The sequence below is a fragment of the Eurosta solidaginis genome, chromosome 5, assembly GCF_040869045.1.
Source record: "Eurosta solidaginis isolate ZX-2024a chromosome 5, ASM4086904v1, whole genome shotgun sequence".
Lineage (NCBI taxonomy): Eukaryota > Metazoa > Arthropoda > Insecta > Diptera > Tephritidae > Eurosta > Eurosta solidaginis.
Window position 1 is genome coordinate 247126893 of NC_090323.1, and position 15489 is coordinate 247142381.

Consider the following 15489-nt stretch of genomic DNA (forward strand, 5'->3'; position numbering starts at 1 on the left):
AGGGAGCTCCTTCGAGGGGGTACTTTTGACAAAATAGGGTTTTCAAACAATGTTAAATTAAAATATCCTGCGACCTCTTATAAATAAAAATGTTGGAAAAGTTTAAAAGCTCAATAACCGCCTAGAAAAAAACTTTGCTTACTGAATTGTAGTTTTCTGAACTTGAATTGTAATTTTCTGAACTTGAATTGCAATTTTCTGAACTTGAGTTGTAAATTTCTCAACTTAAATTGGAAAAGGTGTAGTGTTCATTAACATTTACTGCACTTACTTGGTCTGTAAATTCATGTTTATAGATTTGTGTAGATACTTTCATATCAGAGAAAGGTCCCTTCAAAGCAAAGAAATGGATACTCAGTGGTGTGCTGGTTTTCGTTTTCAAAATTAACTATAAATACAAAAAAAAGTTAATGTAATATGTTTTTAAAAAAATATTGTTTTCATACCTGATAAGTAATGGTACGCTCATTGGATTGATGCGGATCACGTTGACTATTATTAATTCGGGCCTTAACAACCCACTGCTGATTGAATGCAGTAAATCTGGCTGTTTCATAGAACAATTTGTGTACATACTCATCCGTACGATAGGGTTTCATTTGTAAATCTGAATTAGGAAACAAAATGTATGTAGGAATTAAGCGGGATTGCCCTCATTGCTTTTAAATGTATGAAAACATTTATTTGGAACCATTTTTATTTTATAATTTTATTTAATAATTTGGGAAAAATTTAAACAACGTGACATCAGGACGGGCAAGGCGACAGCTGTTTCGATTATACCTTGTAAAACTCTTCAAAGCCTTTTCCGCCGGGAGTGGGATTTGAACCCGCACTCCTACGATGGTTGAAGTGTTACAAACGCATTGAGCCACGTCATGCGTTAGTTGTAAACCAATTGAATTCCTTGTATATATTATTATTTTACTGAGAGCCGTCGCCTTGTCCATCCTGATGTCATGTTGTATAAAATTTTCCGAAATTTTTAAATGAAATTTATGTAGTTTTATAGCTCAATATATATTAACTCTATTATTCAAAAAAAAAAAAAAAAAAAATTGACAAATTTTCAATTACAAAATCGTCGTTTGTGTTCAGCCACATTCTTTATTCACATTTTACTTCCCCATTCTGACTGGGAAAATTGATTAAAATAACGAGTGAAATGTAAATAAAAAAATGTATGCACGACAAATCTGTATTAAGAGCTTTATGAACCTTTTTTATTTTTTATGAATACCGATCTAGGTATTTACCGTTAAATATAATCTTTTCATAGCTCAGCAAATCTATCAATGTGTTGAACATTTTCTTTTCATCTTTAATTTTGGCATCATGTGCTTCCAGAGCAGCCATTACCTCATAGCCAGATTTTGTGGGATGCAAGCAATTACGCTCATGTTCAGTAGCTGTAAAAATTAAAAGGGATATAAATTTATATACTTGAAATGTTAGATCAATTGAATTTTTAAATTCACTGTAAGAATAGGTGGAACACCTCGCCCAAACATAGTAGGGGCACAAATTTCAAGACAAAAATAATACAAAATCTTAAAAGGGAAGAGTTGTGCTCACTAATGACCGTCTCGTGTTAAATGTATGTACGATGTGTTCTCCAAAACTACCTAACTTGTACTTTGAATTTGAAGGGATAGCTTAGAACGTTCAATGTTTTCATATTAAATCGTGATCGGGTTTGTACCATAATGGTGCTTGTTAGTGGAACGTACCGCTATGCTATGTAAAATGAGATGAATAAGAAACAAGTAAGGAAGGCTAAGTTGGGGTGTAACCGAACATTACATACTCAGCTGAGAGTTTTGGAGACAAAATAAGGGAAAATCACCATGTATGAAAATGAACCTAGGGTAACCCTGGAATGTGTTTGTATGATATGACATGGGTATCAAATGGAAGGTATTAAAGAGTATTTTAAAAGGGAGTGGGACATAGTTCTATAGGTGGACGCCTTTCGAGAAATCGTCATAAAGGGGGACCAGGGGTGACTATAATGTGTTTGTACGATATGGGTATCAAATTAAAGGCATTAATGAGGGTTTTAAAAGGGAGTGAACCTTAGTTGTATATGTGAAGGCGTTTTCGAGATATCGGACCAGGGTGACCCAGAGCATCATCTATCGGGTACCGCCAATTTATTTATATATGTAATACCATGAACAGTATTCCCATCATGATTCCAAGGGCTTTGGATTTCGCCCTGCAGAACTTTTTCATTTTCTTCTACTTAATATGGTAGATGTTACACCCATTTTACAAAGTTTTTTCGAAAGTTATATTATGCGCCAAAAAACCAATCCAATCACCATGTTTCATCCCTTTTTTCGTATTTGGTATGTAATTATGGCATTTTTTTCATTTTTCGATATCGAAAAAGTGGGCGTGGTCATAGTCGAATTTCGTCCCTTTTTAATACCAAGAACTAACGTACTTATCTGAACTCACTTTATCTTGGTATTAAAAATGGGCGAAATTCGACTATGACCACGCCCACTTTTTCGATATCGAAAAATGAAAAAAATGCCATAATTACATACCAAATACGAAAAAAGGGATGAAACATGGTGATTGGATTGGTTTTTTGGCTTAGTGCTTAGTAAAGATATATCGATTTTTGGTCAAGTTATCGGCCAAGTGGAAGGGCAGACGGTCGACTGTGTATAAAAACTGGGCGTGGCTTCAACCGATTTCGCGCATTTTCACAGAAAACAGTCATTGTCATAGAATCTATGCCCCTACTAAATTTCACAAGGATTGGTAAATTTTTGTTCGACTTGTGGCATTAAAAGTACTCTAGACAAATTAAATGAAAAAGGGCGGAGCCATAACCATTTTGAAATTTTCTTTTATTTTTGTATTTTGTTGCACCATATCATTACTGGAGTTGAATGTTGACATAATTCACTTATATACAGTAAAGATATTCAATTTTTTGTTAAAATTTTACTTTTAAAATTATTTTTTTTAAAAAGAGGGCGTGTCGTTTTCCGATTTTACTAATTTTTATTTAGCACACATATAGTAATAGGAGTAACGTTCCTGCCAAATTTCATCATGATATCTTCAACGACTGCCAAATTACAGCTTGCAAAACTTTTAAATGACCTTCTTTTAAAAGTGGGCGGTGCCACGCACATTGTCCAAGATTTTACTAATTTTCTATTCTGCGTCATAAGGTCAACCCACCTACCAAGTTTCATCGCTTTATCCGTCCTTGGTAATGAATTATCGCAGTTTTTAGGGTTTTCGAAATTTTTGATACCGAAAAAGTGGGCGTGGTTATAGTCTTTCGTTCATTTTAAATAGCGATCTGAGATGAGTGCCCAGGAACGTAAATCAGTAAACAAATTTCATCAAGATACATCAAAATTTACTCAAGTTATCGTGTTTACGATCGGACGGACGGACATGGCTAAATGAATTTCTTTTTTCGCCCAGACCAGTTTAATATATAGAAGTCTATATCTATCTCGATTAGTTTATGCCGCTACAGGGTACCGTTATGCGAACAAAACTAATATACTCTGTGAGTTCTGCTCAGCTGAGTGTGAAAAAGAAGAACAGTGTAAGTGAGCGAGAGGAGGCAATTGGAGAAGACTAAAAGCGGGTTATGGGACTTAGAATATACCCACTGCAGGTATGCCTGTCGCTCAATTGGCCGCAACTCAGGCACGTTCAGATGATTCAAGTTGTTCCCAATAGAATGTACATTGTTATCTTCAAACCACTTATAGGGATAGCGATCAAAGAAGGAGATATACGATGGAAGATAGGGAAAGACGCGAAAGGTATGAAGGATAGCTAAATGAATATTTATAGAAGGAATACGAAATTAGTCGTACAGAAAATTGCGTTCAAATAACTGGAGAAAAAATTAGCGATTAGCAAAGAAAAATGGTTAGGCAATGAGGGAGGGATGTGAATAAAGATAGGAGAATTGGGACTTTCCATTTTATATCCTAAGTTTTATTTTTAACTTTATAAAATTATCAAAGACAGACGAGGAAATAATAATTCGGTAAGTTGATGGGCATAGCTTAGAGGAGTGGGGAAGGGGCTCGTCTATTTTATACTGCGAAAATGTTATTTTTAAGTTTTTAAAAAAATAGAATTTATTTGTTTATACTTATTTAAAACGCGTTATCCACATCGCAAGAAATAAAATATTCCATAATATAAATTGTTCAAGCAATGCTAAAGAAAAATTTCGTTTAGTCAAGTAACGTGTGCGGAATGAAAAAAAGCGGGTGTTGGTAACAGAAAATACATTGATTAATTTTCATATATGTTTTTGACTAAGCCTTTGGCTCATTTTAGAATAAAATTTGGAACTCAAAGCGATCGGCTTTCCCTAAATATTGCAGAGCTTTGCGCGTTGCCTTTAATGCCTGCTGTGTCCATGTTCGTAATATCCCTTTTGTTTATTAAATTCAATGAATAAATTTTTTGGGCCTAAATCCATTTCTATACACTTTCCTTTTTAAATTGGCGCAAAATGTCTCGATCTGCCTTCACTGCGGAACATTTAGAAGATTATTGTGTATGGATAAAATATCAATATTTAACTTTTCTTATTGAGTAAATGTACTTAGCATAGGGACAGACGCCAAACCCGGCCACAAAATGGTTTTAACATTCTTATGATACTTCTCCATAATTTTTTTAAGTTGTGAAAGGCGCTTTTCTCATAAACATTAGCATTTACTGCTAAAAGGGTTGATTCCACGGCCACTTATTGCCAGCCACAACAAAAGGGGTCTCATTATCTATAAAAAGAGCCATTTTGCTGGCGCTATGGCGGTGACCTTGTTCAAAAGTTAGAATTTTAGAGTTTAACTTGAAGGTAATTTTGCATACAGGTACACTTTACCTATACAAACACAACCTCATTTTTAGAAATTGCATTTTTGAAAAATTGTGGGAGTGGCAAGGTGTCAAACTTGTGAAAAATGCGTGAAAAATGACGGTAATAGGTACTTTTGAGCTCAACCGGCTCAAGCGATTTCAAAGATCTTGATACCAATGGAAAGGTATTCGAATCGGCTTTCGAAAATATACACTGTAAAAAAATTTTATTACACTGAACAATTTTTTGTTTCAAAAATAAAATTTTAAGCTTGGAAAAAAATTCAAAGGCCAAGTGTTTTAAATAAAATATATTTTTATTAGAAAGGTCTATTTAATATATATAACATATCCAAAAACTAAAATGGCGTTTTTTTTCTTTTTTTTTTTATAAAAATTTTTAAGTCTTTATATTTTGATATCATAGTACTTTTGAGCTGTGATAACTACGGAATGGCTGAACCGATTTCCAAGATCTTGGTACCATTGGAAAGGTATTCTAACCGGCTATCGAAATCGTAAATCCAAAATTTTTATTACACTGAAAAGCATTTTTTTTGTTTTTAAATACTTAATCTTTGTAATTTTTTCCAAGTTTAGTTTTTAAAACTTAAAAAAAAAAATGGTTTTTCAGCGAAATAAAAATTCTTACAGTATACGTTTTCGACAGCCTATTTGAATACCTTTCTAATGGTACCAGGATCTTGGAAATCGGTTGAGCCATTCCGTAGTTATCACAGCTCAAAAGTACTATGATGTCAAAATATAGAGAGATGAATTAACTTAAACATTTTTTTATAAAAAAAAAACGCAATTTTAGTTTTTGGATATGTTATATATATTAAATAGACCTTTCTAATAAAAATATATTTTATTTTAAAACAATTGACCTTTGAATTTTTTCCAAGTTTAAAATTTTATTTTTGAAACAAACAATTTTTCAGTGTAATAAAACTTTTTTACAGTATATATTGTCGAAAGCCGATTCGAACACCTTTCCAATTTTCCGTAGTTATCACAGCTCAAATGTTCCTATTACCGTCATTTTTCACGCATTTTTCACAACTTTGCACCTTGCCACGCCCACAATTTTTTCAAAAATGCAATTTCTAAAAACGAGGTGGTGTTTGTATAGGTAGGTTTGTATAGGTATACAAAATTTCATCAAAATCTGAGGGGGTCGGGTTCAAAATGTGCCTTTTTTATAGGTTTTGATATGAAATTCATCATATACAATTCAGATTGTGTGCGAATGACTTTTTTCTTCCGTTTGTCGTTAGACATTTTTTTAATGATTTTTGAAAAGTGTTCGTGTTTCATTCCGCATACGTTAGTATGCTCATACGCTTTCTGCTACCTTTTTCAAAATATTTTTTAGAAAACTAGCACAGGGGAGCCCTATTTTCGCCAGAAACATATGTATGTGCGTCTCAATATTCCTTGAGCAACGAGCCTATAAGAACAGTCGGTTAAATACCAGGGTTAACTGTGGCTGTATTGAAGTTTTTGGAATGGAATTTGCAATTCTATTTGAGCGCAAGTGTTCTCCTCTTTAGTGTTATCTCTTTGACTTGAGTGCATTTTCAATTTGAATATTTTTATTTTAACAAAGTTTCTTGTAAAGTGACTCCCCTACGTAGAGAACAGAGAGCTTACTTGACTGCTACTATTATTTAATTCATTAATATTTACGAAATTTTTCTTGAACGCTTAAAATTTTATTTTCGGTTCCTTCATACTAACTTTCATGATTTGGTCCACGCCATTGACAGCCAATTCGTGAGTACTTGCACTTTGTAGGCCGTTCTTGACATTCGTATTGTTCATGACGATCCAACGACTTGTATGGAAATTCTTTATTGCAATACTAAAAAATATAAAAAAATATTAATTTATACATATTTAAATTTTAAATATTTTTTATTTCTTTCTTTATTACTTGACACTCGCTGGGCAACTCGGAGGCAGCTTTCTCCACAGCTAAATTACGTGATGCAGTGCTCTTCGAAATCTCGACACGACAATTTGGACAAGTGGCAATTTGATCACGTAAACTATTTGAACAAAAATATATGTAAAAGAGAAATAGAGAGAGTGAAGAAATGGAAAAGAAAAAAAATTAAAATTTGTTAAACTTGTAACTAAAAACATGCTCGAATAAATAATTAAAATTATGTTTTTCGATTGCATCTTTAAATGAGGTTTTCAATAAATATTAATATATATTTAAGTATGTAAATATGTAGTAGTACATATGTATATATGGTTTTCATACCGTCCATCGGCTAGCAAATGTGTAAAACAAGCGGCACACATTAAATGGCCCATTTGACACTGTAACGAGAATGGTAAGAAATAAAAAGTTAGAATTTCGGGAAAATGCCAAATTTGTTTAGTAAAATTTTTAAATTTTTTTCAGTGTGTAAATTTTGTATATAATTTAATATATATATGTATTGTTAATGTAGTATGTATTCATGAATATGAATTTAAAATCCTGTAAACGGAGAAAGAGAAAAAAAGAATCTATTAGTTTCATTTAATTGGCGACTTGTTTACAATTTATTACAAAAGGACAAAAGCTTAGAAAATTTTGGTGACCAATTCAAATTTACCGTTAAAAACTTAGTTTTGTGATCTTCAACTAAAGAATACTTACAGCGGGTAGGGTCGATTTGTATAGACGAAAGTTAACCGATATCGCGCCATCGATTTTTCGATAGGATTTGGGCTCAGGAAAAAAAGTTCCACTGCGCATACCCAAAAAAATAATTTTCGAGCCTGCGAAAAAAAAAATGGCGAAAAGGTAAATTTTTCGACCAAAACACTCCCCAAAACCCAAAAAATATTTTTTTTTTCAAAAAACTGTTGCATAAACGTTGGCGATATTATTTTTATTATGCGTATTTTGGTATGCGTAGTGGAACTTTTTTCCTGAGCCCAAATCCTATCGAAAAATTGATGGCGCGATATCGGTTAATAAGTCGATCCAGTGTAATAGTCATAAATGCCAACGCGAACTACGTTAAGCATTATTGTTTATGTTCTAAAATCAAATATAATTGATACATCTTTTGCAAGGTTCATATATGTACATATGTACCTGAAGGTCTCAAGCGCGGTATCCAGATCATAAGAAAATGCTTAAGAGATCTTTACTTTCCCACTTGTAAACAAAATCTGAAACTTTTTATTTAAAAATACGTATTTTCCTATTCTATTATTCATTTTATTTACGAAATTTCGTTCGAGATGCGTTCATCAAATGAAGCGTGCAAATATTTCTTGAGCATTTCTTCAAGGGTGCTCAAGAAAGGCTTGCAGGCTCAAATTTATGGTAGCAGCACTGGTCTCCAAAAAAAAGTATATAAAGCAAATAAAGAACAAACACGGAATATACATATTTTAAGTCGAAAAATTTTCAAGTTTGGCTTACAGATGAAAAATGATCAAATTTTCTTGTGTTGTGGGTACCGCGCTTTATTAAGAAAGCAAAAGTTGCATACTCGATAACTTTTTTTTAAGCTACCGATATTGAAAAAAACGGGTGTGCCAAAAAAATTAAGATATTATCAGAGTATATGTCCAAACAAAAATTGTGCCAGAGGCGGAAATCTTAAATTTAATTTTTAAGATGTCATCCACGGAATTTGAAGTTTTGCCATTTAAATAACAAATTTTCATCGTCGATATTGAAGCTCACAAAACACCATTTTTATAAAGTGTTGTTCTAATCTGTAGCTCTGTAGAAAGTTCAATATCGACCATGAAAATTTGGCTCGGTAATATTTTTACTCAGTATTGAGTGCTGAAATGATCAATGTACTCATTTTATAAAAAAAAAAAAACGAGTATCGAAATTTTTTGGCACACCCTAATATAGATAGTTTATCTATATTTCTTCCAGCTCTAATTTCGCTCTCACGATAATGAGCTAGGCGGCAATCGTATTTCCATTTTGAGATCAGTTTGTTGTTGTTGTAGCGATAAGGTTGAACATATGTTGTTGTTGTTGTAGCGATAAGGTTACTCACCGAAGGCTTTGGGGAGTGTTATCGATGTGATGGTCCTTCGCCGGATACAGATCCGGCACGCTCCGGTAACATAGCACCATTAAGGTGCTAGCCCGACCATCTCGGGAACGATTTATGTGGCCACATTAAACCTTCAGGCCATCCCTCCCTCCCCACCCCCAAGTTCCATGAGGAGCTGTTGAACCTATCTTATCTGTCGCTTCCACATGCCATCTTATCACATTATATGTTACTATTATTATTATTACTATATTACACTGTGCAACAGCCGACTTGGTATTGGATCAAACCCACTTTTTTGTAGAGATTGAGGCTTATGTAGACAAAGTACTATCTCCTTTTTTCGAAGTTAGCCTCCAAAAAATAGATATCGGCTTTCGAAGTTCGCAGTTCGAAATTCTACATTTCGAAATTTTATTTTTTTTTGTTAACGCGTTCAGCACCCACGTCCAATACCCAAAAAAAACTTGATTTTGTCGCATAGTGTTATCACAATGAACAGCGTATATCCATTCCAAAAATTCTAGTATTGTAATATTTGAATGCTTTTTGTGTTTTCGCATTCGCTGTTGTTCTTTACTCCAAACGACAACAAAAAATCCTGGCTGCCGGTTCGAATCCCACTTCCGGGAGGAAAGGGTTGAAATTTACATGGTATTATCAAAATGCTTGTCGCCTCGTCTGTCCCCAATATTTTCCCACAATAAACATTTAATAAAGAAACAAAATTTGCCAGGCAAATTTTCACTTCGTAAATGATATCAATCAAATTTTTATTTATTTAAATTGCTGTGAAATGTTTTGAGGAATAAAAAAAAACGGGTGAGCTAAGAAACAAGGCGAATCTATACCAGGTGGTGGAAAAGCGAATTCAAACAATTCGCCGTGCAAAAGAATGTCAAGTTAAAAGAAAATTTTCATTGATTTCGATTAACTGACATTACAAGGCGATGTATGGAAAATTATCAAGAAGAAGCAAACAACTGTTGGGATAACAACACCTGATACTTTAACTAAAAAGTGTTGGTAGTTGGTGGGAAAAGTTAAAAAACTGATATATGTACATAGAGTATTTTAAACCAAGGACCGGAAATGATCGTTATTTTAATACTGTGACATAAAAAAAAAAACTCCAAATGCTCTTGGACTAAAGTCCTATCGATACTATCAATACTCACCATCAATACTCACCAGTGATAGTTTCGAAAGCTTTTAATAAAAAATGTCTTTAAAGAGCTAAACTAACGATAGCACTATCGAATATGTATTTTACACCTTTTCCAGTTCTAATTTAGAAATGATCAATTGAATTTTAGCAAATATCAATTCTAAAACTTCTATGACGATTTTTCAATTCTGATGTTATGCAATTTAGAATTAAATCATTGTAGCAATGCGACTTACCCACGCATTGATAGTCCTGCCAAGCTATCTATTGGTTTTTATGATGTCAATTAATATTGATAATGTAAAAAAACTTCAATTACAGATAGCGCTATCGCCAGTTGTACATGTATAATACAAAAAAAAATTTTTTTACGGTATCAGGATCTAAAAGGTATCAAGAGAATAATATTTTTTTTTTTTTGGGAAAAATAAAAATCATAAACGCGAATAACGCTTTCCTTAGTTATACGCTAGAATCAAATTAAATATTGGCCAAATGAGAACATAAAAAAGACATCATTCCATTGCTCTTAAAGCTAAAGAAGAAATAATTGTGTAATCACTTAGGCCTGTTACCAGCTTAATCTGTTTATTGGGTATATTTTTCATTTAAGCGCGTTACCTATATCGCATAAAATGAAAAATTCCATACAAAAAAAAACGCTGAAGAAAAGATATCGTTTGTCAAGTAGTATCCACCTCTAAAGAATACGCATACGCATGGCTCAACTCTATGGTTGGCTCATCACATCAGCTGATTTTATATTTTTAATTTCACTGGAGTAGGGATTGTCAGAAGGAGATGGCAAACTCAAAATGAAACCAACACACTGACAACATTTTCTTACTACACACAAAAGCTGCTAAGTTTTATGTTTTCATTCCATTCCATTCGTCTAACACCAACACGCTGATTTTGACAATCTGAACAAAGGTATGTTGTTGCTGTAGAGATGAGCCAACCATATAGTTGAGCCATGCGCATACGTTTTCGGTTAACTTTTTCTAAAGATGTCTTAGCAAACAGGGGGACCCTGGTTTCGGCAAAAAATATATGCGTCTCATTATTTATTAAGCAACAACCCTGTAAGAACACAGTCGGTTAAATACCAGGGATAACAGTGCCTGCATTTGTGAGTTTTTTTTCTTTTTAGCACAAGTGTCTTTTTTTCTCTTGTTTAGTATATTTTCTTTGTCATACATAAGTGCATTTTCAAATCGTATATGTAAATTCTAACAAATTTTCTTCTAATGCATTGCTGAATCTGACTTTCGTGTCTTGCAGAAACATGACGCCGCTTCATGGAGATAGCAAGATGAAGGAAACGCCAAAATTTATTTAGCTGCTACTATTTTTACACAAGAGCATTTATAGAAATTTTTCTTGAGCGTTTTTTATTAAGTGGATATTGCGTTTATGATTGGTTAAATAGTTTATTTTTATTGTTAAATTTTGCTAGGCTAAACCGATCTATGCACATTTTAGCGCACATTCCATTATTTTACTCGCAGTTTCGGTTGGAACTATTTTAGCTTCTTCAGGGGTATTTTAATTCAGTTTTCTTGTTAAATTTGTAATGTCTTGTTCCTCTCCTGAAAACTGAATTTGAAACGTCGTGTAGGATGGGGTTCTAAAAATCGTAAACGTTGCGGTCCTTGGTTAAAACAGATCTATATGTTTGAAAATTTTAATGGAATGTGTGGGAAAACATTGCAAATTGTAATATTGATAACTCATATGATAGCTAGAAGTGGAGATGATAATTTTACGTGACTACGTGTGATTGGATGCTTTTTCTTTTTTTAAATAAAAACAACCGCTTTTTTGGTTTTTACATTCAATTGTGTACTCATTTATTGATATAACTTGACGATGTTTTCTGGGTGAAATACAACAAATACACGCTTACTATGTGAAAATCAAGCTTTGCTAAACATTGTTATTTTTCTCAAATTTCATTTTTTTAAATTGTTCTTCATGAATTCCTTTTATTATTTTCTGAGGCTTTTTTATTTATTATTTTTTATTTCTTTTCTTTTTTTAGCCTTTCTTCGAGCACATTTTTTTTATGAATGGCGTCGTTTTTTTTTTTTTGAATTCGCATATTACTTAATAAAAATAGGCAGTTTAAATACATGTACATTTTGTTACAAAAGGAAAAAATATGTTCACAGATTTCGTTACTATTTTATTACTTACTTACTTCATACATTTTGTTTACATAGAAATAATTTGTTTGTTTAAATTGAAGCATTTTTCTTCTTTTTACACGATAACACTTTCTATATACATCAATCAATATTATGGTAATTCGTAGTTTTTAAATTAAACTAGTAGACTAATCAATATTTTATATATGTACGATCTACAATTTGTTCATTAACTAAAAATAATAATATACTCTCGAAATTTCCCAAAACTATAAACAATTTTACTAATTTAGTTTATGTAAGAGAAATTAAAAAGTAATACTCGAAGTAAACCAAAACAAATACATACACAATTTTTAAAACAGAAGGATTGGAAACGAGTGCTTTCCAACCAACCCTCCATACGTTGACCCAGGACAGTGTCGTTTCAGACCGTTAATTGCATATTTATCGGAATCAGGTTCATTCCGTAAACAATTATAAATGCATTATTTAATATCAAAATACTATGGGAAGCTCTGTATATATGAGAGTTGGAGTAGAGGAGGATTGCGAACGCGTCCTTTCCAACCTCGAAAAACGAACAGCACATTGCGATTAACTGCTGTTACTAAGCTGATCGGAATCTGATGCAGCCCGACAGCGTTTAATATTAAAGAAAAAAAACTAGACTTCAGGAACTGACTGCTGATCGAAATCCCAGCATTACAACAGCTTACATTAATCGATTCAATTTACCAAATGTACCACTTTCATTTCTAGGCACTTGAAGCCGTAATAAAAAATAAATATATAATGACAATTTTATGTTGACCATCAGAAATACATAAGTAGGTACTTAAAGTTAGTTGCACAGTTAGCTATGTCAGAAAAGCTCCAACTAACTATATGTACCTACTTAATTTCATCTATGAATACGTCTCTAAATCAAGAAGTCGAAACTAACTAAAGCGTCATTATTTTGGTCAGATCTTGATTGTATGAATTGGCACATGAAATAAATTAGTTCATAAATTTAATACTAATTTCACACTGAAGCTTAATAGAATCAGTTTTGTTTAATTAAATATTTAGTTTTTCCCTTTCACATAGGGCCATTAGCTTCATTAACTAACATATAAGAATTAGCAAAATCGGATGACGAACACGTCCACTCTTTAAAAGAAAATTTTTTTAAAGTCAAATTTTAACAAAAATTTAATATCTTTACAGTATATAAGTAAATTATGTCAACTTTCAACGCCAGTAATGATATGGAGCACCAAAATACTTTTTCATTTAATTTGTCTAGAATACTTTTAATGCCATACATAAGTCGACCAAAAATTGACCAATCCTTGTGAAATTTGGTAAGGGCATAGCTTCTATGACGATAACTGTTTTCTGTGAAAATGGGCGAAACCGGTGGAAGCCACGCCCAGTTTTTATACACAGTCGACGGTCTGTCCTTCCAATCGGCCGTTAACACGATAACTTGAGCAAAAATCGATATATCTTTACTAAACTTAGTTCGCGTACTTATCTGAACTCACTTTATCTTGGTATTAAAAATGGGCGAAATCCGACTATGACCACGCCCACTTTTTCCATATCGAAAATTTCGAAAAATGAAAAAAATGCCATAATTCTATACCAAATACGAAAAAAGGGATGAAACATGGTGATTGGATTGGTTTTTTTAACGCAAAATATAACTTTAGAAAAAACTTTGTAAATTGGGTGTGACACCTACCATTTTAAGTAGAAGAAAATATGAAAAAGTTCTGCAGGGCGAAATCAAAAGCCCTTGGGATCATGGCAGGAATACTGTTCGTGGTATTACATATAAAAATAAATTAGCGATACCCGACAGATGATGTTATGGGTCAACCTTCACATATACAACTAAGGGCCACTCCCTTTTAAAACCATTATTAATACCTTTAATTTGATACCCATGTCATACAAACACATTCCAGGGTTACCCTAGGTTCACTTTCCTAAATGATGATTTTCCCTTATTTTGTCTCCAAAGCTCTCAGCTGAGTATGTAATGTTCGGTTACACCCGAACTTAGCCTTCCTTACTTGTTCTTTTTATTCTTGAGCATCCCTTATTCCATTAATCTTCCATCTTCACCTGAAGCCATTCTAATCCAACTACCGCTGCCACTCCCACCAAAACCACTTCAATTTCCTTATGTTGGAATCTCTCTGACCCCTACGAAACTATATAATATATATACTAACGCAAGTACCATTTTTAAAATCGCGTTCATTTTTACCTATAAGATATAGATAAATAATTGAGCCGTCCCTGCCCGATAATATTCCTGTCTGTCTTTCCCAGGAATTTTTAAGGTTGTCCTCCTATCTATCTCCCTTTAACTTTTTGTATTTCTTTATCTTCTACTCCCATTTAATTCCTCTCCCTCAACCTCCTACTATGTTTCTTCATCTCTTTCCCTTCTCTAGGCTCCTCTCACGATTATCGTCGGCAGCTGGTTCACTTCCAGGAAAGATAAGAAAGAAAATGGGCCAAATTGTGAGCCCCCCTGCACACTCAAGGACTAGTAAAGTTCGCAAGTTTCAATATGAGATCGTCATTCGTAGAAAGCGGATCGTTATCTGCTATGTAGATGGACACAAATTTTTGTGACAGAGAAAATTATAAGAAAATATAAATAAACGAATGCACAATTCAGGTAAAACCAAGAAAAAGTATTGGCTGCAGTTTATACTTTTTTTAGAATGATGTAAGCATGATTTTTGTTGCCTTGGCATTTGTTTGTAAGATCATTATTGGCCTTTTAAATGTTTATAGCAAAAGCAACAAAAGATTTCTTTCTAGGTACTACATACTCGTATACAGCAGCGTATATGTACGAATTTTTATCAATCTTCAATTCTTATTTTTTTATTTTCGAAAATTTCGAAGCTTGCATGAATTTTTTAACTGAAGCTATGTATGTATGTATGTATGTATGTATATTCGAAAGGTAAATGGACTGACTCCACGAAGCGGCTCGATTCCCACTAGCTGGTGCGATAAGGGCCATTTAAACTTTAGGACATCTCAATGGGCCCATTGGCGACTCTAGGGCTGGGATGCAACTTCTGGGCCCAATCGCAAAAACGTTTTTTAAAAAAATCTAAAATTCGAGAAAATTTTACAAAAGTTTCGAAATTTTTTGAGTATGCAGTTTTGTAGTCCTATCAACTTTAGTCTAACATTACATGATTTTTGACGATTTGTACCCAAAAGGTAGAAAATCAAAAATCAATGCGAGTTTCGA

General features: G+C 33.1%; 2 protein-coding genes across 2 annotated transcripts in view; one reads left to right on the forward strand and one right to left on the reverse strand.

The window, feature by feature from the left end:
• LOC137253082 (uncharacterized) overlaps positions 1–7139 on the forward strand; it is an 83579-nt gene extending 76440 nt beyond the window's left edge. Inside the window, exon 2 of the mRNA XM_067789419.1 lies at positions 6832–7139. The gene's annotated coding sequence lies outside the window, so the exon portion shown is untranslated. The remainder of the gene's footprint in view (positions 1–6831) is intronic.
• The window catches only part of LOC137253081 (zinc finger TRAF-type-containing protein 1 homolog), an 81123-nt gene that overhangs the window by 31896 nt on the left and 33738 nt on the right, over positions 1–15489 (reverse strand). Inside the window, exons 2-7 of the mRNA XM_067789418.1 lie at positions 7139–7197; positions 6803–6917; positions 6607–6730; positions 1257–1409; positions 447–607; positions 272–388 (exon numbers count right to left, since the gene is read on the reverse strand). Of these exons, the coding sequence (XP_067645519.1) occupies positions 272–388; positions 447–607; positions 1257–1409; positions 6607–6730; positions 6803–6917; positions 7139–7197 (729 nt within the window). The remainder of the gene's footprint in view (positions 1–271; positions 389–446; positions 608–1256; positions 1410–6606; positions 6731–6802; positions 6918–7138; positions 7198–15489) is intronic.